At 39.1% G+C, this 26507-nt stretch overlaps 1 protein-coding gene across 7 annotated transcripts in view; it reads left to right on the plus strand.

Moving 5' to 3' along the window:
• Positions 1–26246, plus strand: part of pcm1 (pericentriolar material 1) — a 170187-nt gene extending 143941 nt beyond the window's left edge. For 3 of the 7 annotated variants that reach the window (XM_041207250.1, XM_041207423.1, XM_041207546.1), the window contains 9 exons: positions 764–961; positions 1338–1397; positions 3242–3389; positions 6479–6636; positions 9532–9601; positions 9773–10005; positions 22147–22242; positions 23085–23202; positions 24099–26246. In XM_041207250.1, the coding sequence (XP_041063184.1) occupies positions 764–961; positions 1338–1397; positions 3242–3389; positions 6479–6636; positions 9532–9601; positions 9773–10005; positions 22147–22242; positions 23085–23202; positions 24099–24124 (1107 nt within the window). In that variant the 3' untranslated portion in view covers positions 24125–26246. The remainder of the gene's footprint in view (positions 1–763; positions 962–1337; positions 1398–3241; positions 3390–6478; positions 6637–9531; positions 9602–9772; positions 10006–22146; positions 22243–23084; positions 23203–24098) is intronic. The other 4 variants (XM_041207340.1, XM_041207717.1, XM_041207506.1 and 1 more) reach the window with 3 other exon arrangements.
• Positions 26247–26507: the final 261 nt, after the last annotated feature.

Here is a 26507-nt window from a genome sequence, read left to right on the forward strand (position 1 = left end):
CATTCAAAAGGGGAAAGTGTGAAATCATGCAGTTTAGATCTGAGAGTGAAATCTGAAGATTTTCTTGGAGACAAGCCTGGAGTTGAGGAAAAATGAAGGTATTTGAGTGTCCAGGTATACAGATTATTAAAAGCTAGTGCACAAGTACATAAAGTAATCAAAACGCTAATAGAATTGTTGGCCTTTATCTAAAGGGGATTGGAATCATAAATAAGGATTAGATGCTCCAGTTGTACAGTGCCTTGGTCCGGTTTCATCTGAAGGACTGTATTCAGATTTTGGCACTGACCCTCAGGGATGATCTATTGGTCTTGCAAAGGCACGCAGTGCACATTCACTAGAGTTAAGCTAAGGATTAAAGATTGAAATTATAAGGGAAAGTTGGATAAACATAGCTTGTATTTCTTAAATTTCAAAGAATGAGGGATGATCAGATCCTATATGGTAGAAACGGGGAAACTCTTTGGTTCAGCATGTCAGAAGAAGGCATAATCTTAAAATGAAAGGAAGGTCACCTGGGAGTGAAATTGGGAAGCATTTTCCCACACATCAGGAAATCTGGAACTCAATCCCCAAAAATTTGTGGGCACAGTGTAAATTGAAAATTTCAACACTGAGATAAAGTTTTGTTCAGTTAAGGGTATCAAGGGATATGGGACAGAAGTGGTTAAATATAGTTGAGGTACAGATCAGCCATGATCAAATAAATAGATAACTCCTGTTTCCATGTTCTGTGGTTGAAGCTTTGACTTTGTCCATGTAGGATTCTCTGGCAAAGTTTGCTGGTAGAAAACTCAAGGAATGTGGGGAGGATTTGTTGGTGGAGATTTCGGAGATTCTGTTCAATGAGCTTGCATTCTTCAGACTTATGCAAGATTTGGATAACAGCAGTGTGGCAGCAAAGCAAAGATGCAAAAGATTGAAGGAAGTGGCAGCTTTTAAACAGCGTTATACAACTGAGGTGTGGTAATGTGCTCATATATTTACATATGTCATCTTTATTTGCAAGTATATATTTTGTTGAACATTTTGTGTATCTTTAACAAAAATCCTAAGTAAGAAATAGAAAATGTTTTGCATTTTGAAGTGGATGTTATAATAATTGGAATATAGAGAATGTTCAATCTGAGAATGAGCAGTTTCTTTAGTGGATTATGTAGCCTAAAGGTAAGATTATTTTTAGGTAATATGAAACTGTTTTTACTTGCTGGAACTGCTGGATATCTGACGGAAGAAGTAGGTGAATATTTTACAGATAACTAGCATGAAATGTTGTTCAATTGTTTTTGATGTGAAAGCTGTTTTATGAACTTGTTCCAAAAATCCTCTTTTTACAGGAGAAACAACATTTCAAAGAGAACGTTTCCTCTGCAGAAGAGCTTGAAGATGAAGACAAAGTAAGTCTGACTATTGCAAAAGATAGTGGAAGATCACTACAGGTTGAGTAGCTTTTATCCGATATCCTTGGGGCAGATTGCATTTTAGATTTCAGATAATTTCGGTTCTTGGATACACATGTAGGCCTAGACTTACTTATGTTACAATGGCCAAAACCTAGACTACCTAAAGTACTAGTCTAAAGTAAATAAAATGGCTCGAAAAGTAAGATGTACCAGTGAATAATAAATACAGGGTGTGGTTGGCAAGGTTCATGTCAGCTAGGGTCTCAGACTTCCGGCACTAGAGATCATTGAGGTTCAAAAACAGTGCGGTTTTTGGATGTATTCGATTTTTATATTTTACAGATAAAGGATACTCAAGCTATACAGATTTCAGCCACATTGCAAATATTCTGGGGTTTTTTCAAAAGTGTTTTTCAATGTTCTATTGAAGTAATGACTTACAGTATAGTTGATGTTTCTAAAACAGTTTTAGATACTATCATATGAACATAGGAATTAGGAGCAGGAGTAGGCTACTCAGCCCTCCGAGCCTGCTCTGCCATTCAATCAGACCATGGCTGAAATGATTGCAACCTCAACCCCACGTTCCTGCCTACCTCCGATAACCTTTCACCATCTTGTTAATCAAGAATCTATATAGATCTGCCTTAAAGATATTCAAAGATTCTGCTTCCACCGCCTTTTAAGGAAGAGAATTCCACAGACTCACTACGCCCTGAAAGAGAAAAATTTCTCCTCATCTGTCTTGAACAAGTGACGTCTTATTTTTAAGTAGTGACCTCTAGTTCTAGATTCTCCCACAAGAGGAAACATCCTCTCCACATCCACCCTGTCAAGCCCCCTCAGGATCTGACGGTTTCAACCAAGTTGCCTCTTACTCTTCTAAACTCCAGTGGATAGCAGCCTAACCTGTCAACCTTTCCTCATAAGACAACCTACCCATTCCTCGTATTAGTCTAGTAAACCTTCTCTGAACTGCTAATGCGTTTACACCTTTCCTTTAAATAAGGAGACCGGTACCGTACACAATACTCTAGATGTGGTCTCACCAGTGACCTGTACAACTGAAGCATAACCTCCCTACTTTTGTAATCAATTCCTTTTGCAATAAATGGTAACATTCTATTAGCTTTCCCAATTGCCTGCTGTACCTACTGGCCTTTTGTGATTCATGCACTAAGGACACCCACATCCCTCTGCATATCAGAGCTCTGCATTCTCTCACCATTTAGATAAGCTTTTTTATTCTTCCTGCCAAAATGAATGATTTCTCATTTGCCTAAATTATATGCCATTTGCCAGATCTTTGTCCAATCATTTAACCTGTTTATGTCCCTTTGTAGCCTCTTTATGTTCTCTTCACAATTTACTTTCCGACCTGTCTTTGTATCGTCAGCAAATTTAGCAACCATTCCTTTGGTCCCTTTGTCCAAATCATTTATGTAGATTGTAAAAAGTTGAGGCCCCAGCACTGACCCCTGTGGCACACCATTCGCCACATCTGCTAACCAGAAAAAGACCCATTTATGCCAACTTTCTGCTTCCTGTTAGCTAGCCAATCTTCTGTCCATGTCAATATGTTATCCCCTATACCATATATTTTATTTTCTGCAGTAATCTTTGATGTGGCATTTTATCAAGTTTCTCCTCCAGCTACCATGAACTATTACACAGAATTTTTTTTTTTGAAGTTTGGATTTCTCATAACTTTTTTGTTTAAATTCTTTCAGTAACTTAAACCACCAATTTCCAACCAGTAATTTTCTTGGTAGATTTTTGAGGGTTTTTCATGTTCAAGCTTGCAGATATAGTTCTTCTACTAATTTTTGACTTCGTAGGACAAAGATGAAAGTGAGACAGCTGTTGCAGATGATCGCAAACCAAATGAAACTAATGAAGCTGAACTGGTAATGAAAAGTGGTTTGTCTGACAGAGAGGAAGATGATGTCGACAGTGAAGCATTGCCTGCAGAATGTGTCTCTATAAGTAAGAAATTTTTCTGCAGAATCTTAACTGTTAAGTAGGTCAAATACACATTTTCCTTCATATGTTGAACCTTCTCATCCGAGTAAGATATTGTTGTCATCCTCCAGGGGAAATCACTGAGTGATAGGACTTCTTATAGAAGAGATGTGCCATGTAATTTCAGATGATCACCACCTTTTCTCCCAGCTAACTAAAATTTGACATACCAGAGACCTGGAATCCAAAATTCTTGTACGTGGAAGTGCAGAAATCAAGAGTAGGTCACAGGGCGTAGAATTTGAGATGAGGCCCAGGTCTGCCAGGCTCCCGTTCCATCTAAAGTGCTTCCATAAACTCAATGGTTAATTATACTCCAGCCCCATTCCCTTGTGTCCTGCACAAACTTTGGAAGATTTCTGCCCAGTGTGTCATCCAATAAGCTGTTGTCAGACACCTGACAGAGGTTGCTGCTTATATTTTTCAGTGTTCTGTGTTTTGGTCCATCTTTTTGAAATTACTTTTGTTTCTCATTCCAAATTACTAAAATCATACCAGGAGTTGAATGGGCCAATTCTAGCCCCCATCGAATGTCATCTTTCCTATTTATCAAATCACATGGCAGCTGCTTATGTCTTCTTTTGTTGTAATTTTAGAAGTGTGAGGAAGGTCTCCAAACTCAGGAGCATAGCCTCACAATGATGGATCTGATCTCAGCAAGTTAATCAGTCAGGTTCCAATGTAGAACTGAAACAGTCCTCCCTCCTAGGCTAGATAATGAATTGAATGTTAGAAGAGAATATTCTGGAAGTGTCATTTTTAATAGATTATGAAAATTAAGAATTAACTTTAGACCCAATTCTTATGAAATTGATTAGATATGGGTGTCTTCAGCAGTGCCATCTTATCATTTAATGCAAAACACAAGCTTTTGAAATTATAGTATTGCATAAGTGTCTAATTTCACGATTCATATGTTTTTAGAATTGAATTCTTGAATGTAAAATAAACGGTTAAAAACTTGGATTTAAGAAACTGGTAAACACCCCTAGGCTAATTGTAATTCAGAGGATGGATGACCTGTGTTTATTTAACAAGTCATAGAGTTAAAATTGGGAAAGCAATGAACAATAGGTGACCTCTTCCTGAGTCTTGGTGGAGATGAGATGTCTACAGTTGTATTTATAAGGGGTTTAAATGTTCGTGTGGGTCCCAGACCAAAAAGAGATTTGAAAGCAACTGATAAACAAGGGAACATCTTAATGTATCCATATACATTTCAGATCAAAGGATAGGTTTTGGGAATTGAAGTTGATTAACTGAAATCTCTATCTGGGACAACCCAGGTGTGCCACAATGCCATGGAGATGGATTGCAGGGAGGCAGTTTTTTGTTTTGAGTTTATCTTGTGTGTTTTCTCACAAAAATAGTCATCTTGGAGTAGCTTTGAAACAGGCAGTGTTTAAACCTGGAGCTGAAATAGCTTAGAAACAGGAAGAGAGAGAAAGCTGCCAAGAGCTGTCAACCTCTAAGCAAGAAGAGCTGGGATGTCCGTATTTGTGAGGCGCTTAAAGAGATTTTGAGGGTCACCTGGCTGAATGCTAGTGGAAGGACACCAAGGAATCTCATATCTCAGAATAGCAGGAACACTGGGGATAATCAAAGTGAACTCCTAAGAGTTCCGGCACACCTTGGTTTGATGCCAGGAGAAGTGAAGGAAGCCTCAAGATACTGTAACGTATAGGAGAACTCTTGGGTGAAATTAAAAGCAGAATGGGAAGTGGTCTGTTGAGATTTTTGAGTTTAAATTCTAAGTTTTTAGAAAATATGTATAGTGTTAAGTTAATAGTACTTGTTTTGTTTAATTCTTATACAGTAAAAGTTTTTGTTTAAAATGTGAAATCCTGTGGCATAATTCTTTTCGTTATCTGGGAGTTCAAATTTCTTAAAGTTAATGGTCTCCCTCAAGATCGTAACAGCTTTAATCAAATAATGAAAATATTAACATTGCCTGAGAGCAATAAGTGAGCATGCGATTGAGCAAAGGAGTGCTTGGATGGTTGTTATATTAAATTTATATTTAGGTGTCTGCAAAAACTGAATATTAATTTAGAAATGGGTGAAGCTGTGTTTCAGGGATCATGAAGTTTATTTGGCAGCACAATAAATGCTTTGGCTAAAATTAACAATATGGAGGTGCAGCCTTTGGAACTATGGCCAGAAACTTACCCAAGTCGGGCAGGTGCAGAGCCGATCGCCGCTATTTTACGTAGGCAGGCCAATTAAGACCCGCCCAGCGCGACTCATGACCAGTAGCACAGCGCTATCTCTGCAGGCGGGGGGAGGAGGGAGAGTCGGGTCCTGCGTTCTTTTGTGAATGCACACGAAAGAGCGCAGCAATCTCCCTAAGGCATGGAGCTGCCTCAAGGAGATTAAATTATAAAAAATTTTGTTAAAAATAAAATACAAAATTATTCAAACATGTCCCGTCATGTGACAGTATGACATGAGCTAGGACATGTTTTTATATTTAGGAAAATGTTTTCGTTTAGTTAATAAAAACTTTAGGAAACCTCATCCCGCTCGTGGATGAGGTTTCCTAAAACAAAACGCAAAGGCCACTTGGGCTTTTTGCCTGCCTGCCTACCTCACTGGACGGGCAGTGTTGCAAACAACTTTAATTGGTTTTTTAATGGCCTTAATAGGCCATTGACAGTTCAGCGAGCGCGCAGCCGCCTCCAACGTGCGCCCGCCAAACGAAATATCTAAATGACGAGCGATGACATTGGGATGCACACCTGACATCAAAGCATGTCGGGTCTGCCCCTGCACGCCGACAGCAATATTCTGGCCTATGAAAAGACATTTTGGGAGGTTTAAGTGGGAATCAATGTTAAAATTAAATCTTGGACCATTGGAGAGTGGAAAGAAAATACATAGTTGAACACGACTAGAAGTATCCAAAATCTAGCCAAGGAATCTTTAAAATCTGAATGACTGCTGCTGCTGTTTGGGTTTCTGGTTAACTTATTACAATGTAAATTCAAAACACTGTTTCTCAATTTATAAGAGGAAAATAAATCTGATATTCTCTAATTTATTATAACCATCAGGTCTGTCCAAGGCTGAAACTCAGGCCCTGACAAATTATGGCAGTGGGGAGGATGAGAATGAAGAAGATGAAATAGAAGATTTTGATGCTGGAACTATTGATGTGCAGACATCGCTTCAGGCCAATAATGAAATTGCTGATGAAAATGATCCTGAACAGGTAATGTCTTCAATTCTGAATATATTGCCTTTCTTTTATATTTTTGAGCTAACTTTAAAATGCTTGTATAAAGTGCTGATTCAGCCCCAGCTCAAGTACCGTGTACTATTCTGGTTTTTGCCCCATAAGACAGGGGAGTACTTGGAGATTACAGAAGAGGACAACTAAACTCATGCTAATATCACGATCTGATGTAGAGATAAGGAAATAGGAATGTTTGCTGAGAGGAGGGAAGAGAATACCTGGTGGCTACCTTGTCAAATTTTTCATGGTTAGATAAACTAAACCCTAATGAATTATTTAACATAACCATAAACTCTGTAATCAGGAATGCAGACCCAGGTTCACATATGAAGATGAACAGACAGTTTTAAATTTAACTACTTCAAGTAGTTGGATATATGGGAACAGACTGGCCAGGGAGATAGTGCAGTCTGATTGTACTAACAGGTTCAAGTGGGAGTTGGATAGTGTTTTGGCAAGATTGATTGTGAGAAATATGGTGTGGTGGTACTTGAAGTTTGGGACTGTTCAGATAGACTGCAGTGGTCCTCTATATTTCTGTGTTATGTCTTTACTTGTATTTGTCCGAATTAGAGGAATTTAACAGCAAAAAAGACGCATTTGAACAGCCCATTTTTGATCTCAGCATGCCCCAAAGTGCTTTGCAGCCAGTGGACAATGGCAAAATACTGCAGATGCTGGAAATCTGAAACAAAAACAAAAAATGCTGGAAAAACTCAGCTGGCCTGACAGCATCTGTGGAAAGAAAGACAGAGTTAACGTTTCAAGTCCGTATGACTCTTCTTCAGAGCTAAAGAGAAGTAGAAATGTGGTGAAATATATACTGTTTAAGGGAAGTGGAACAGGCGAAGCTGGATAGAAGGCCAGTGATAGGTGGAGGCAAAGGAGAGATTGCAAAAGATGTCATAAACAAAAGGTCAAAGGGTTGTTAATAGTGGTGGTACTGGCTAAAGGAGGTGCTAATGGTGATATTGAGTGGAAAGCAGGATATGATAATGGCAGGACCAGGATAAGCACTCTGGAAAGTGACAGATGGCCCTGGTGGGGTGGGAGGAAGGGATAGTGGTGGGAAAAAAGATCGAAAGGGCTTAAAGCTGGGGATAAAACAATGAATAAAAATGGAAATAAATTTAAAAAATAATAATAAAAATAAGTGGGGGGAAATATATAAATACATTTTTAAAAATTAAAATGAAAAAATAAAAATGAATATAGAAAAAAGGGGGGATCAAAAGGGGTGAGGATGGAGGAGAGAGTTCATAGTCTGAAGTTGTTGAACTCAATGTTAAGTCCAGGAGGCTGTAAAGTGTCTTATCGGAAAATGAGGTGCTGTTCTTCCAGTTTGCTTTGAGCTTCACTAGAACATTGCAGCAGGACAAGGACGGATATGTGGGCATGAGAGTAGGATGGGGTGTTGAAATGGCAAGCGACAGGAAGGTCTGGGTCATGCTTGTAGACAGACCCCCCCAGCTCACTGCAACTCCACTCGGGCCACCTGTCACTTTACAGAGTGCTTACTTGAGTGACAGGGTCTTAACGTCCCATACAAAAAGCCTGCAATAGCCTTTTGAGGCAAGTGTTCCAGAATTCCAGTACTGTGAGAAAAAGTGCTTGCTGACGTCACTCCTAATAAATATTAACTAATTTTAAGATTTTGGACCCTTGTTCAGTATTCTCCCACCAAAGGAAATAGTTTCTCTGTATCTATCCCCTTGAATGCTTTTCATTTCATTTCAACACCTCAGTCACTCCTCAAGCTTCCAAACCCAAGAGAATATAAGTTTATGCAACCTTGGGGAAACAAATTCAAGAACAATTGAAGAGAAGCCCCCAATGATGGGAGTAAAGGCTGCATTACCAAGTCCTGAAATATGGACATCTATGTTGCTGTACAGGAAGGCTAGAACCTACCCCAGTGTGTTTGTAACATTAGGGGCTTGTATTAGGTAATTGATCTTCAGAACATTCATTATAGTGTTTTGATGCAACCGTCAGGTGAGAGAGAATGCAATCCACACACTGACTAGAATTGACAATGCTGTAATGTAATATATTATTGCACTATCCAAGCTTAACGTTGATCTTTTCACGACCACTCTAAGTTCTGCTGTGCCATTGCAGATTATGATAAAATAAGCATTTTGTAATAAAATAAGCATTTTGTACTTAATTTTTGTGTTAGATAAGTCTTTTTATCCATTAAACAGATTAATAAAGCTAGAGACGGTAGTATATTTGATAATTTATTTCATTTATTATTGACAAAGCATTAAGCTTAAACACCCTGACCATCCGTACAGAGTAACACGCATTATCCAAAACTCATGTGGATAATAATGAGGATCCATAAAGTTGCCGTTTCCAAGCCTGTTCACATCACTGGGTCTTGAAGGCAGCAACAGTCTCTTTCTTTCTAGCTGAGTAAAAACATGGCATCTGTTTATGCCATTCTGTCTAATGGTTTTCTTCCTGTTGAATACAGCCCTAACTGATGACACCGAGTTGTTTGAACCAATTGCTAAACAGAGATGACAGATTCCTAAGCACACCACACTTACTTCCTCTCATTGCTTTTACCCAAGGCATAGCCTGGTTCGTACAGTCTTTGATGTAAGAACTCGTAGTAGCATATTGCCTTTTATATTACAACAGTCTCCTGCCTTTACAGTACTGCATGCTGTGATGAAAGGTCTATGTTCAAAAGCCTATATATAGTATCAGCATTATTGAGGCTTTTCGAGAGCATAATTTGAGCTAATTATGTCTACATTACTGTTCTGTGTTTGTTAGAAATAAAATGATGGAAAAACAAATCAATATTCTTACATTTTATGTGGTGCTTATTGATGTTAAGAACTTTTCTCTTTATAGGATGTTCGGCCAGAACCCAGTAAGGATGACGTGGTTAATCAATCCTTGAAAACAAATTTAACAGCTTCAGGTAGAGTTTAACTTCTTGTCAAGTATTTTTAAAAATGACAGATGATGGTGTTCAACAATTTTGGGTCCATTGTATTATCAAATTAGAAGGTGAAAGCCCTAGATTGGATTATTGTACACTTGTGCGTATATATAAAATAGTATTAAATGAACTTTTATTTTCATTTTGTAGCTGAAAATGAAAGTAGCCCAATTCTACATCTTCCTTCTGAGCCTTTACAAAATACTCAGTTTGATGCTGCTAATGAAGACATTAAGAGTCCAAAGCGATCGTTACCTTTTTGTGAAAGTGCTAATGCTGGAACAGCAATGCAAATGGATCTAGAAAATGACCTGCAAGGAACACCAGAAAGCTCATTGGCTGGCAGCCCTGACACAGACTCTCCTGTATTAGTTAATGATTATGTAAGCACAGATCTTTCAATATTGAAAATACTTTCTAATATATCTTCTGTATCAACCATAGGTGTATAGGTGAGCTTAATAGGCTCCAGGGAAACAACGTGCTAAATTAGTACATGAGTGCGTCATTACATCTCACATAGCTGGTACGACATTGTTGTAGAAAGGCCCAGAACATGTCTGTGGGACAGTTTGTTTTTCTCCATTTGAAGCTGTATCAGACCTCTTGCCTAGGTTTTGGTTCATGGCATGAGTCTCTTTACAGGATAAGTTAAGCAGATAGAATATCAAACATTCTGGACTTCCTGGGGGGTTTTTTTCCAGGCTTCTTGGAAGTTTAAGGTGTCGACATTAAGAATGACAAACCTTCAGAAGGAGTTACGTCAAACTATTCTTTCCGGACAAGAAAAGAAAAAGAAAGGTTAATCTAAGTGATGTGATAACCAGCAACCAATTCTTAATCCCAGGCAATCAGTTAGAGAGAGAATAATACAGGCAAAAATAAATGCTTTCGCAGACAAGGAGGCAAGAGTGCCATATAGAATTTCTTCATTCAAGGTAGTATCTTATCTGTGATTGTCCTGTGTACACTCTGTGGTACTCATATTTTTATGAAAACTAAATTAAGTTGCTCTGTAGTTTGCTCAGCATGTCTGTGTTGCCATATGCCAAAGATCAAACATTGCAAGATTTGATTATCTATTCACAATTCCTGACCTTTGTGATTATTGCAAAAAATGCTTGTTACCAAATTTATAAAAATGTGCCCATAAGGGGTTGGTGAACTCTGCTGTATTTTCAAATCAAAAATGAACACAGTAAGCCTAAGAAACATAACCATTCCTAATTGGGTGTTGTTGGTCATGAATTGGCACCAATTACTGCTGAGAACTTGATGATTTAAGTTGAAGTTGATAACATAGTGGATTCAGGCAGCAGCACTGGCACTAAAGATCTTTTTATGCCATCGGGTTGACAGGTCATTGAATGTCTTCACCAAGACATCTATGGCATCAACAAGTGTTAAACTGTGTGTAAATGATAGAAGATATTATCCAAGAGTCTCATTATTAGTTCAAAAACTGTTTCTTCAAACAAGCATCCTTCAACTTAAGAGGTTCCAGCATCACCCACTGCCATACAATTAAAGAAATCCTTATACTGGTTGGTGCCTACTCTGAGGTAATGCACCTTGGGAGAACTAATAAGGAAATACAGTGTACTATAAGTGGTACATTTTTTAAAAATGTAAATGAACAAAGAAACCTTATGTCCATATGCAAAAACCCTTAAAGTTGACAGGACAAGTTGATAAGATGGTTAAAAAGCATGCGAGTTGCTTGGGATTATAAAGAAGAGGAATAGAATTCAAAAGCAACAAGATTATGCTAGAACTTTATAAATCTGGTTCGATCTCAGCTGAAGTATTGTGGACAGTTCTGGGCACCACACTGCAAGATAGATGTAAAGACATTAGAAAGGATATAGAGGAGGTTTACCAGGATATTACCAAGGATGAAGCACTTCAGTTGTGAGAAGTTGGGAAAGGTAGGATAGCTTTCCATAACCGAGAAGGTTGAGAAGTGACCTAATGGAAGTTTTCAAGGTGATGTGTTTTGTTAGTGTAGTTAAAGGGGAAAAATCCTCCTGGTGAGTTGGTCAATAACAAAAGGGCATGGAATTAAAATCAATAGGAGTAAAAGATTTAGAAGGGAGATAAATGTTTTCACTAAGTTGTTGAGACCGGGAATGCTCTCTGTGAAAAGTTGGTAGACATTGATTCCATAAATATTTTTAAAAGGAAGTTGGATAAATACTGGAGGATGACAAACTTGCAGGGCTATGGACGGGTTAAGGATGTAGGATTAACCAATGTTGCTCTTCCAAAGAGCCAGCACAAGGGTGACAGGCCAAGTGGCCTCCCTCTGTGCTACAAGTTCCTATGATTCTACAAACTGCTCAGTTTGATTGCCAGCATGAATTGATGTTTGAAAGACTTTTTTTTTTTGAGACAAGTACATTATTGTCCTTCACCTCTTTACCCCATCCATCCTCCTTTCACTCTTACCCCAACCGCAAGGTGACAATCTAAACTTTGACACCATAATCAAATGCCACCGTATTAGCTTGACCTCTAAAACTTTATAAATCTGCTTTATCTCAGCTGGAGTGTTGTGGACAATTCTGGGCACCACACTGCAAGATAGATGTAAAGGCATTAGAAAGGATATAGAGGAGGTTTACCATGAAGTTACCAAGGATGAGGGACTTCAGTTGTGAGAAGTTGGGAAAGGTAGGGCAGTTTTCCATAACGGAGAAGGTTGTGAAGTGACCTAATGGAAGTTTTCAAGGTGATTTGTTTTATTAGTGTAGATAAGGGGGAAAAATCCTTCTGGTGAGTTGGTCAATAACAAAAGGGCATGGATTTAAAATCAATTGCTTCCTTAGTGCAGCCATACTGTATAAAATAGCACAGTAATCAAACTGTAAAGATCACATTTCTTGAGATTATACCCAACTATTCCCTTGCCCCCATGGATCACCCACATGGCACTTCCAGACTTGCCTTTTGCAGACAAAGGTCTCCAGCATCATTGTGAATGGGGATGTTTCTGGAACTGCCTCCTGTTTGTTAATTGTTTATCACCATTGACAACTGTGGCAGGGCTGCAGAGCTTTGATCTAATCCTTTGGTTGTAGGATCACTTTACAATACCTGGTATTACTCCTGGCACGCTTTTCCACAGTCCTCATTGAACCAAAATTAATTCCCTGGTTTAATAATGATGGAGTGAGGGTTATGCTGAACTATGAGGTGACAGATTGTAGTGGAACGCAATTCTGCTGCTTGAGGTGACCCTCATCGATGCCCAGTTTTGCGATGCTCAATCTGCTAGGAATCTACCCCATACCAGTGATCGTGCCACAAAATTTTTGACCTCATTGTGCAGATGAGACTTCACTGCCACAGAACCGACTACTAACCCTGCCATAAATGGGTGGACCTGTGACAGGTGGTCTGATGAGGTTAAGTAGGTGTTTCCCTTGTGTTGATTCTCTCTCCACCTGCCAAAGTCAGTAACGTCCTTCAGGGTTTGGCCAATTAGGAACTGAAGTAGCACTCATAAGTTCGTGCAACCATTCGAACCTCTTTAAACATGACTATCGGCCTCATACATGAAAATAGCTGTTTTTGGTGGTCCACTAGTGTAGATTAACTATCCTGATAGTCTGGGCCATAAACGTCTTGTGTTGAGTCCTAACGTTGCTTAACAGTTAAATTTGGATCAAGAAATTGTCCTAAGCTATTACCTGAGACCACAGGAATCAGACCTAAGATGTGGTTTTCCATTGTGTAACTATTTGTAGTGCTTTTTTAAGAATTCATTCATGCGATGTGGGCTTCACTGGCTGGTCTAGCATTTATTGCCTATCCCTTTTTGCTTTTGAGGAGGTGGTTGTGAACTGCCTTCTTGAACCGCTGCAGTCCATGTGGTGTAGGTACACCCACAGTGCTGTTAGAAAAGGATTTCCAGGATTTTAACCCAGCAACAGTGAAAGAATGGCGATATATTTCCAAGTCAGAATGGTGAGTGACTTGGAGGGGAACTTCCAGGTGGAGGTGTCTGCTGCCCTTGTCCTTGGTAGTGGTCGTGGGTTCAAAAGGTGCTGTCTAAAGACCCTTGGTGAATTCCTGCAGTGCATCATGTAGATGGTGTACACTGCTGCAACTGTGCTTCGGTGGTAGAGGGAGTGAATGTTTATGGATGTGATGCCAATCAAGCGGACTGCTTTGTCCTGGACAGTGTCAAGCATCTTGAATGTTGTGGGAGCTGCACTCATCCAGGCATGTGGGGAGTATTCCATCACACTCCCAACTTGTGCCTTGTAGATGATAGACAGGCTTTGGGGGGTCAGGAGGAGATTTACTCATCGCAGGATTCCTAGCCTCTGACTTGCTCTTGTAGCCACAGTATTAATATGGCTGGCTTAGTCCAGTTTCTGGTCAATGGTAAGCCCCCCCAGGATGTTGATAGCGGGGGATTCGGTGATGGTTAGATTCTCTGTCAAGGGGTGATGGTTAGATTCTCTCTCTTATTGGAGATGGTCATTGCCTGGCACTTGTGTGGCATGAATGTTACTTGCCACTTGTCAGCACAAGTCTGGATATTGTCCAGGACTTGCTGCATTTGGACATGGATTGCTTCACCATATGTCCCACCATATGTTTCTTGTACAAACCAATCTAAGTCCATGGGTTAGTTATTTGTTATGATTTACCCAATGCAACTGGTAACTAAGCACCGAGTCAAGTGGATGATTCAGCAGTTCATTTTATAAGAAGTCCAGCAGGCAGATTCATGGTCACAACACCTGTTCATAGTTGTTTCCCATGCATTTCTTAATCATGTATCAATGATAATATATGAAGTTTATTACGTGGAGGAATTCTCCCACATTTATTAAACATTATCTAGATTAAACAGCAGCAGACATCACTGAGGATCTTGAGGGTGGTGGTTAAAAAGTCAGTTTGTGTCTGCGATCCCCCACATAGTTGAATCTCAATTTAAATTGTGAGGTTAGTAATTTCATTTTGGGGGAAATTAAATAGTAGCTGCTAGTATCAGGTACAAAGGCATGTAGGCAGATCTATCGGCATTTTATGCACTATATCCTTAATAGAAAAGGGGAAACGGCAGTCCTAACTGAATACTACCTTAAAAGTCTGTGTTACAACTCTAGGTCTGCTGTAGATGAATTTGAGGTTTGTTGCTCCCACAGTCAGCCTAAATGTCTTGCCTTTAAAGGTGTTGTCTACAACTACTCTGCATATATTTGTACAATAGCTTGACACAAGAGTTAATAATAATAATCTAAATTGGATAGCCCTGTTTCTCACTCAGATGTTTCTTCAGTCTGAGAAAACACTTTGTGGGCTGAGGATTGACACAAATCAAACTGGTGCTTTATTTCATGATAGTGAGCATGCACAACAGCAATTATTTGGGCTGCAACTTCCAAGTGCCCCAACATTGTATTGGGGAGGTACCCCAAAGATGTGCTGGGGAATCCCCTTCGGTAGTTACCAGCTAAGGTTTGTACGGCAATTGCCTGGAAGTGCAAACATCCCCGGGCAGTTACCCTGCACTGGGAGCCATATGATTTAAATTGCAAACTTTGGATGGTTCGAACTCAATTGTGCCAGTAGTTACCCAGAAAGGGTTCTAAGGATTAAAACCACTTCTAACTTCTGGGGAACTATTGTACAGACCCAGGCCAACCCCACCACAGGATTCTCCCCTGACCTCCCCCACCCAGGGGACTTTGTCCGTCCACCCAGGCCTGACCTGACCCGACCCAAGTCCTGACTGTCTTCCCCCTGCATCCCTGAACCTTTCCCTCCAATCACCACCAATCTCCACAGGCTTGACCTAACCCGAAGCCCAACCGCTGACCATCTCTCCCAACACCTGTTATCCCCATCCAAAATCCTAGCCACTTAACTTGGACACTTACATTCGCCCTGGCCTGTCCTTTAAATTTCAATGGACTTTTAAACTTACCTGGTTTATGGCAGCTGGTGCCATTTAAAAAGGGGGCATAGCCTCCTTCCCTTCGAGTCAGATGCACTTCAACACTAGGCTCCAGGGATGCGCTGTATTACCAGGATCTCGCCCGGACTGAGTGGGAAGGTCAGGTGAGATGGGATCAAAAAAAAAATTAAGAAAAGAAATTGGGCATGGAGCAGCAATCCGACATTGTTTGCCGCTCTGAGGAAGTTCCGGCCCGTTATCAAACACAGTTTAATTCAAAATAAAAAATACCTGGAAAAACTCAGCAGGTCTGGCAGCATTGGCGGAGAAGAATGCATTTGACGTTTCGAGTCCTCATGAGCCTTCAACAGAACTGTTCTGTTGAATGGTCATGAGGACTCGAAAGGTCAACTGTACTTTTCTCTGCCGATGCTGCCAGACCTGCTGAGTTTTTCCAGGTGTTTTTTTGTTTTGGATTTCCAGCATCCGCAGTTTTTTGTTTTTATCACGGTTTAATTCATATTGCATGACAATACAAAACAATCTGACACGCTTCCTCACAACAGTGGGTTGACCTCCTTGAACGATATAATTTATAACTTCTTTGCTCCAATTTTCTCTCAGCCTGCTGCCTGCTTGCCGCCTTCTGACACCTCCCTGCCTGCCTGTTTTATCACTGGCTTGTGTTTTTGAACAATGGGGCATCTAATTTCTTGTCTTATTATTGCTTATTATGTCCAGGAAACGACATCTAACTGAGCTCATTAACACCTAATTTTTTGAGCCTTATTTGTATAACTCAGTGAATACTCTGTTTTTAAAAACTCAACATTAAATGTAACTTTGTCCCAAGTGTTTTATGTAGAAAATGGTGTAATGGTTCTGCAATGCAGATTTATACAAAAGTTTGCTTTTGGTAGTAAGGAAATTATGTTCCATTTATATTTGTATGTTGGTGCTCAGATTTTTTTGTTGCCTTTGATGTTAAAGAAAATCAATATTAAGGACTGCAAAATGTTAGAATGTTATCCCTCTTGGAATTTGCACTTCACACATTATGCAAAATAGTGTTTAGATTCAAGATCTTGCAATATTGTTTGTTTCACAGGGTATTGAAGCTGGGATTTTGGTGAGTAAGGGGATGATGAGTGTTAATCTTGCTCTAAAGTTTATTTTTTTTACATTTAGCAATTAACTAAAAATTACTGTTTAAGTTAAGTTTCTTCTAAGCTTAAAGAGAGATATACAAGCTCTCTGAGAGCAGCTGTAGCTAGTTAATTAGGTGGCTAGCTTAAGCTGGTTTCTGAGTTTCAGAACTGACTTAGAAACATAGAAAAATAGGAGCAGGAGTAGGTCATTCGGCCCTTTTGAGCCTGCTCCACTATTTAATATGATCATAGTTGATCCAACCTCTGCCATATTCCCACTCTCTCCCCATACCCTTTGATGCCTTCAGTCTAGAAATGTATCTATTTCCTTCTTAAATATATTCAGTGACTTGGCCTCCACAGGTTCACCACCCTCTGAAGAAATTTCTCCTCAGTCCTAAATGGCCTACCCCGTATCCTGAGATCCTTGTTCTAGATGCCCCAGCCAGAGAATACATCACTCTACCATTCTGTTTCTCTTATTGAAGTTGATAACTTCACACTTATCCACATTCTACTGCATTTGCCATGTATTTGCCCACTCACTCCACTTGTCTAAATCACCTTGAAGCCTCTTAACATCCTCCTCACCGCTCATTCCCAACCTGTCCAGCTCTGTCAGAATTTTATACATTTCAATGAGATCCTCTCTCAATCTTCTAAACTCCAGTGAATACAGGCCTTGTCAACCTAATCTCTCCTCATAGGACAATCCTGCCATCCCAGGAATCAGTCTGATGAACCTTCGCTGCACTGTCTCTATGGCAAGTATATCCATTCTTAGGTAAGGAGACCAAAACTGCACACAATACTCCAGGTGTGGTCTCACCAATGTCCTGTATAGCTGCAGTAAGACATTCTTGCTCCAGTACTCAAGTCCTCTTGCAATGAAGGCCAGCATACTTTACCTTAGCTGCTTGCTGTACCTGCATGCTTGCTTTCAGTGATTGATGTACAAGGACACCCAGGTCCCTTTGTATATCAACATTTCCCAATCTGTCACCATTCAAATAATACTCTACCATTCTGTTTCTCCTATTGAAGTTGATAACTTCACACTTATCCACATTCTACTGCATTTGCCATGTATTTGCCCACTCACTCCACTTGTCTAAATCGCCTTGAAGCCTCTTAACATCCTCCTCACCGCTCATTCCCACCTAGTTTTGTGCAGTCAGCAAACTTGGAAACATTACATTTGGTTCCCTCATCCAAATCATTGATACACATTGTGAATACCTGGGGCCCAAGCACCGATACACCACTTATAATTGTTTTTCAGAGAGTATAATTAGAGGGCTATCTGATTGCTGCTTGAGTACAGTGTTGAAGCTGGGAGTTAGGTGAAGAGGGGGGCTATAAATTAATTAAGAAAAATATATTTAATTAGCACAATAAAGATAGCAGGATAGGTGATGTCTCGTGACTGCAGCATGTGGGGCTCCTGGATGCCACTGCAATCCATGGCAACCACACCTATAGTAAATATTTGCAGCTTGAGGAGTTTGGGTTCAGAATCCATGAGCTGGAGGCTGAGCTGCAGGCAATGCAACGCATCAGGGAGGGGGAAAGTTACTTGAACGCTTTGTTTCAGAAGACAGTCACATCCCTTAGGTTATGGTCAGTGTTCAGGGACTGGAGGGTGTGACTGCAAGACAGGCAAGTAAGGGGATCGAGAGGATGGGACTGGAGGAGCCTCAGCCTTTACAATTGAACAACAAGATCGAGGTCCTTCTAGTTTGTATGGAAAAGAGCAAGGGCTGTAATGTGGATGACTAACCATGAAGGAAGGGAGGGAGTGGAGTTAAAAGGAATGTAGTGGTGGGAGGGGATAGTATAGTCAGGGGGATAGATACTGTTCTCTGCAGCTGAGTGTGAGAACTCGGAAGGCTGTGTTTCTTGCCTGGTGCCAGGGATATCTGCTCAGGACTGAAGAGGAACTTGCAGTGGGAGTGGGGGGGGATCCAGTTGTCATGGTCCATGTAAGTGCCAATGACATATGTAGAACTAGGAAAGAGGTTCTGCTGATGGAGTACGAGGAGCTAGGTGTTAAATTAAAAAGCAAAACCTCAAAGGTAATAATCTCTGGATTATTACCTAAACCACATGCAAATTGGCATAACGTAAATAAGCTCAAAGATGAATGCATAGCTGAAAGACTGGTGTGGGAAAAGTGGGTTCTGGTTTATGGAGCAAAGGCACCATACTGGGGAAAGTGAGGGCTGTACCTTTGGGAAGGACTTCACCTGAATTGGGCTGGGGCCAGTGCTCTAGTGAGTTGTATAACTAGGGAAGTGGAGAGGGTGGGGGGTGGGGGAAGAGATCACATAGAGCAAGATTAAGTAAAAGGAAATGACAAGGCAATAGATCAAAGTAGCAATAAAGGTAATAATAATCAGTATGGCAGAAAGGGACAGTGATTGCAAACTAAAGAGTGTGCCAGAGTTTATAAAACAGTAAAAATAAATACTGACTTCAGGGCTCTGAATGCCTGCAGCATTCGCAATAAAACAGATGAAATGTCAGCTCAAATAGAAATTTATATGTATGACCTGATCGCCCTTACAGAGACATGGCTACAAGAAAACCAAAGCTGGGACCTGAATATCCAAGAGTATATGACATTTAGGAAGGATAGGAAGCTGGGAAAGGTGGGGTAGCTTTGATAATTAAAGAGGGCATTAGTAATATAGGCAGAGATGACGTTAGTTCTAAAGATCAAGACGTACAATCAGTTTGGGTAGAACTAAGAAACAGCAAGGGCAGAAAACATTGAGAGTTTATAGGCCACCAAACAGCAGTGGTAATGTAAATCACAGTATCATTCAAGAAATTAGAGGTGCCCGTAACAAGAATATTACAATAGTCATGGGAGATTTCAATTTTCATACAGACTGTGTAAACCTTCTTGGTCCTAATGTTGTGGAGGATGAATTGGAAAGCATGCGAGATGGTTTTCTAGAGCAATACGTTGAAGAACTAACTAGGGAACAAGCTATTTTAGATGCAGACTTGTGCAGTGAAACAGAGCTAATTAATAATTATGGTGTAAAGGAGCATTTAGGAAAGAGTGACCATAATATGATAGAATTTTACATTAAGTTTGAAAGTGATGGTGTTCAATCAGAAACAAGGGCCTTAAATCTAAGCAAAGGAAACTATGAAAGGATCAGGGGCAAGTCGGCTATGGTGGATTGGGAAACTACGTTAAAAGGTATGATGATAGCTAGGCAATGGCTAACATTTAAATAACTAACACAGTTTACAACAAAAATACATTCCTTTAATGCACAAAAACCCAGCAAGGAAAGTGTTCCAACCGTGGCTAATGAAAGGAATCAGGGATTGTATTAGATCGAAAGAAGAGGTGTTTAAAGTTGCCAAAAAAAAAGATAAACCTGAGGATTGGGAGCATTTCTGAACTCTGCAACAGTGGACTAAGAAAAAGACTTAAAGGCAAAATAGAATATTAGAGTAAACTAGCAAGAAACATAAAGACAGACTGTAAAAGCTTCTATAGGTATATAAAAAGGAAAAGATTAGAAAAACCAAATATGGGCCCATTACAGGCAGAGTCAGGAGAATTTATAATGGGAATTAAGGAAATGGCAAAGAAACTTAGCAAATACTTTGTGTCTGTCTTCACGGAGGAAAATACCGAAAACCTCCCAGAATGAAGACTCAAGGGACGAGTGGAAATGAGGAATTGATATTAATTTAAAGAAAAAAAGGACCAGAGAAATGATATTGAAATGTTGGTAAATCCCCTGGAGCTGATGATCTACATCCCAAAGTGTTGGAAGAGGTGGCTATTGAGATAGATGCATTGGTAGTCATCTTTCAAAATTCTATAGACTTGAATGATTCTTGCAGATTGGAAGGTGGCAAATTTAATCCCACTAGTTAAGAAACGAGGGAGAGAGAAAACAGGGACCTGCACACCTGTTAGCTTGACATCAGTAATAGAGAATATGTTAGAATCTATTATAAAGGATGTGGTAATAGGACTTATAGAAAACAATGGTAGGCCTGGGCAGAGTCAACATGGATCCATGGAAGGGAAATCATGTTTAACAAATCTGTTGGAGTGTTTTGAGGATGTAACTAGAAGAATAGATGAGGGGGAAACCAATGAATGTGGTATATTTAGATTTTCAAAGCTTTTGGCAAGGTCTCACAGAAGAGATTTGTAAATAAAATTATAGCATGTGGGATTGGGAGGAATATACACTGGCATGGGTTGAGAACTGATTAATGAGCAGAAAACAGAGTAGGAATAAATGGATCATTTTTAGGATGACGGGCTGTGATGAGTGGGGTACCACAATGATCAGTGCTTGGGCCCCAGCTGTTGACAATCTGTATCAATGATTTGGATATAGGGATCAAATGTAACATTTCCAAGTTTGCAGATGACACAAACCTCGGTGGAAGTGTGAGTTGTGAGGAAGATCAAAGACGCTTCAAGGAGATTTGGAGAGGCTAAGCAAATGGGCAAAAATTTGGCAGATGGAATACAATGTGGAGAAATGTGAGGTTATTCACTTGCAGGAAAAAACAAAAATGCTGAGCATTTCTTAAATGGTGAAAAGCTGGGAAGTGTTGAACTTCAAAGAGACTTGGGCGTCTGTTAATGAGTCACTGAAAGGTAACATGCAGGTCCAGCAAATGATTAAAAAGGCAAATGGTACATTGGCCTTTATTACAAAGGATTTAATTATAGGAGTAAAGATGTCTTTCTGCAATTAGTAAGAGCCTTGGTGAGACCGCAGTGAGTATTTGTGCAGTTTTGGTCTCTTTACATAAGGAAATATATACTTACCATAGAGGGAGTGCAACGAAGGTTCAACAGACTAATTCCTGGGATGGAGGGATTGTCCTATGAGGGAAGATTAAATAGACTGGGCCTTTATTCTCTGGAGTTTAGAAGAAGGAGAGGTGATCTCACTCAAACGTTCAAAATTGACAGGGCAGATGCAGGAAGGATGTTTTCCCTGGAGGTGGGGTCTAGAACCAGTGGACCCAATTTCAGAATAAGGGACAGGCTATTTAGGACTGAGGTGAGGAAAATTTCTTCACTCAGAGGGTAGTGAATCTTTGGAATTCTCTGCCCCAGCGGGCTGTGGAGGCTCAGTCATTGAGTATGTTCAGGACTGAGATTGATAGATTTCTACATCTTAAAATCATCAAGGGTTACAGGGTTAGTGCAGGAAAGTAGTGTTGAAGTAGAAGATCAGCCATGATTTCAGTTAATGGCAGAGCAGGCTTGAAGGGCTGAATGGCCAATTCTTGCTCCTATTTCTTATCTTCTTATGTTTCCATTGGTCCAGTTAAATTACTAATTTGTGAAATTGATCCCACTAGTCCAATGTTCACAAATTCACTTTCTCAATCATTTGTGCCCAATTTTGTGTGCCATTTTAGCTAAAAACTCTAACACATTTCCCTACTCCCTTTAGCAGGAAGCTGGATCTGGCAATCTAAGCCAAAAGTCAGATGAAGATGACTTTGTTAAAGTGGAAAACCTACCCCCAAGTCTCTCAGTCCTTTCTGAGGTAATCCCTGTAATAAGCTGTTTATGCTCCACATGAACCTCCTTGCACCCTTCTTCCTCTAACCCCATCAACATATCCTTCTATTCCTTTTTGCCTCATGTTTATCTAGGATCCCCCTAAATGCACTTATGCACGTTACCTCAACTACACTTTGTCATAGTGGATTCACATTCTAATTGTTCTGAGTAAAGAAATTTCTTCTGAATTCGCTATTGGATTTATTAGTGACTACCTTCTGTTTATGGCCCTAGTCTGATCTATGCTGCAAGTGGAAACATCTTCTGTACACAAATCCTATCAAATCTTTAAGAGATTCCCCTCAGTCTTTTCTTCTGAAGAAAAGAGCCCCTGCCAATTAAATCTTTCCTGATAGATATAACCTCTCAGTTCTGTTATCATTCTAGTAAATCTTCCTTGCACCTTCTCCAGTGCCTCTGGATAATTTTAGTAATGCATGAACAAGTCTGTTCACAGCAGTACAAGTGTGACCTCACACCAAAGTTCCACACAAGTTTAACATAACTTCTATTTGTCAATTCTATCATTCCAGATATGAGCCTCAGAGTATTATTTGCTATTTTTGTGGTCATATTAGTCTTGTTGCTACTTTTAATGATTTTTGTGTCTGTATCTTCAAATCGCTCTGATCCTCTACCACATTTAAATACTTATTTTCAAGGAGTATGAGGCCTCCTTATTCTTTCTACCAGAATGTACCACTCTCACTTCTAAATTATAAATTTAGTAATTGAACTTCTGAGTCCTGGGATGACTGAATAAAAATATTAATGGGCAGTAATTCAAAAGCATGCTCCTTCATTTTTTCTTTCAAATATTCACAGGATGAATTGATGAGGAGAATTTCTGAAGAAGAGCAGAATAACAATTTAGCTTGTGTTCTGCTGAATGTAGATGGAGCACAGGAGCTTGCAGGCAACTCTGAAACACTGAAAGAACCAGGTAAGAGGTGGATGACAGATATTTTACAATATCCTGCCATTTTTTTGTAGTTTAATTACGTAATTGTGTTCTAGGTAATATTGGATTAAATATTGCCGCCTCATCAGTTTATAAAACTGGTTAACCTGTACCCTAACTTCTGATTTGCAATAGTGTAAAGATGCTGGAGGGAGCAGCAATTACAAAATATCATGAGGGTAAAAATTTATAACAGAGAAACATTTATATTAAGCAGAGGCTAGAAGCTGCTGTTATTCTTCATCATGTAAATACTGTGTGTTTAAAATACACGTGGAAATTTTTCAAATATGACATTTTTCTGTGCCTTTTGTCCCTCAGTTAATTATATTTAAACTTTTATAAAAGGAGTAGTCTACTTCCAGTTTCTTGCTTTGATCTGTTTTCAGTCAATTGAAAGATTTACACAACTGCTCAATACCCTTTTCTGGAGCAGAATCTCAGAACTGAAGACAAATGCTCAGGAAAGAAGGATGTGGAAATTGAGGAGAGTCTAGGTGTAATACTTTATGCTTAAAATGCTGGCTCAATTTCTTTATGATAAAATATAACAAAGTTTTCTTATTTATAAAATTTCAGTTTTCTAACATCCATTTACCCTGCATCTGGAAGTTCTTTCCTGTTATTGTTGCTTCACTGTTATCAAATGGGAAAAATAGTTTGTCATTGACCCTCTGCTGTTCACTGGGGCTTCTGGGTAATGTAGTGTTATTAACGTGGAAACATTTCTGTGAAATGGAGGTGGGTTGGGGTGGAAGAAAAGAACATCAGCAATTCTTGTTACTGAACTAGATAATAAATCTGACAGGTATTTAGCTCGTAATTAGTCTTGTTGGTTTCTAAGCTATTAATAATAATCTTTTTTCCCTTTGTTTTAGAAAATGGTGGAGCCCGAAGTGCATGAATGAATATTTATTGATCTTCATCACTGTCTTGTTCTGTTTGACTAAATTAAATTAAATTTATGGTTCAAAATGTTTTCTTTTAATTAGCCTTTTGCTAGAATTGTTGCCCCTTTATATAGATTGGTTAGTCTGACCGTTATTTCTTGGTCCACAGAGTATAAGCTGCAGTACATCACAGTACTTTGAATAATTTTGTTTCTGAATAGTCTATGGCTTGAATTTTCATTTTTTACTGACAAAATAACATATATAACCCTGTTTTATAATAAAATAAATCCACTTTTATAATGAACGGCTCTAGTCCCAGCACTACTATATTTTGTCATTCAGAAGGTAGTGATCTATTTAGTAGACTTCCCTCATCAGTAAATTTTATCTACAGTGGGTAATTCCATCTGGTTTCATATGCTGGAGTTCTTTAAAGTAGTACTGTATCAACTATCAACCCATTTCTAGAGAGATTTTATTGTGCTTGTTCAATGTGGAGCATTTTTTTTTTGTGACTCTCTACAATGTATGCAAGTGGACAATGTTTATCCATATGCAATTTATAAGACTCTGCTGCAGTTATTTGACTCCAAGCCAGTCTCTTAAGCAAATATATGGTAACTTAAATATATTTGCTGTATTTCAAAGTGGCATTTGGCATGGAAAATGGCATTCTAGATTAGCTGGGTTCATCCATTGTAGTTAAACTGCTCCAACTGACTTGTGATACCATCTAGTCTGTGGAGCCTCTTCTAACCTACCAAACACACCTGTAGATCTGAAATATGTTAATTAAAGTTGGATATATAAAGAACTTGCCCTACTTTTTGTTAATATGGCAACTCATTTGCAAATTAGACCCACAGCATACCTGCATTGCAGGTAAAAGTGAGTTGTATTGGTCTGACACTGAATTACTGAACTCAAATCAGCTTGTTCTCTGCTTTCATATTCTGGTATAGAATTGAATTATGTACAAACACAATATCAGATTGGTATTTTAAAGAACTAAGGACATTGATTTGCCATTCCAGTAGTGTCATTGCTTAAAATTCTCTTCTGTAAATCTGCTTATTATTTTTATACATATACTAGGTAAATGAGATTCACTGGATGCCACTCAACTGAATTTAAGCTTGCAAATGAGCAGTGACTATTAACATCAAACTTTACTGTCAAAAGCAAGATCTGAATTAGTTCCACAGCTTCTGAGGTGCTGTTACAATGGAAAGCTCCATGTTCTGGTTAGTTCAAGAGCTGAGCATTACTTCATGCAATTTTAAACAGATTTGTACCATCCACATGCATGCATGTTTCACATGATTATTTCCATTTTCATAAGCCCTAATGGCATACATAGAAACATTTATATGTTTGCAACACAACACCAATTTAGAAAAAAATGCAACATATGCTTTTCCAGGTTTTAGTAAAGGAGCTCAAGCCTTGATAATAGGCACTACTACAAGGCTCTACTTTGCTTGTCTTGAAGATTTTGTAATAAATTTTCAATTTATTTGAGCCTAAAATATTGTGTGCATAAAATTATCAATCTGTTGTGTGATGTATCTTAAATGTAATCTAAATTAATTGAACTATTCTCTTTGGTACATTGGGCAACAACATGTGACTGAAAATATTACACATGACTCAAACAAGCAGCTTTAACCCCTTATTCATAGTAACCATTCTTAAGTCCTACAATTCTTTTCTCAATTGCTTACAAGGGTGACTGTCTCTAACAATATGTTGTTGGCTGCAGCATGCTACAGTACAAAGGGAGGAGTTGATCTACTTTCCTTTTCCATAAGGGAGGAGCGACTCCTGCAGAAAAAGGCTTTTTGTGAAATTGGACACAGATTTGTCTTTGACACTACTTAGAATAGGTGCACTGTTTCAGCTAGTAGCAGCAGGAACACATTTTTGTAGAATTGACATGCTAAGTTCTCTTTCAGTGCGTTGCATTTTCGCATCTTAATGTTTCTATGATTCGTGTATTTAATTTAAACTTGAACTTTTTGACAGGCATGTTGCTGTGTTGTGTGGTCAATCCTTAATCTGCATTTTTAACATATGATTTTAAAATGTTTACTATGCAATTTCAAAATAAAGTTACACTCTTTGTGTTTGTCATTGCTGATGAAATAATTAGGCTCATACACTGTTGCCCAATAGACTGACTTGAGATTATAACACATGCTATGAAATATTGTAATACTTTGTATCGTGTGATTCTTTTAGTAAACTCAATACTTGGGTCATAAGGAATATGAACAAGTGTCACAGCATTGTGCATCTTTGTGAGGAGGAGCAAACAACCCCGGGCTTCTTGATCACCATCCTCTGGTTGTACCCACAGCATAAGAACCTACAATTCAAGATGGCAACTTGCTG

This window comes from Carcharodon carcharias, chromosome 1 (genome assembly GCF_017639515.1).
Source record: "Carcharodon carcharias isolate sCarCar2 chromosome 1, sCarCar2.pri, whole genome shotgun sequence".
Taxonomy (NCBI): domain Eukaryota; kingdom Metazoa; phylum Chordata; class Chondrichthyes; order Lamniformes; family Lamnidae; genus Carcharodon; species Carcharodon carcharias.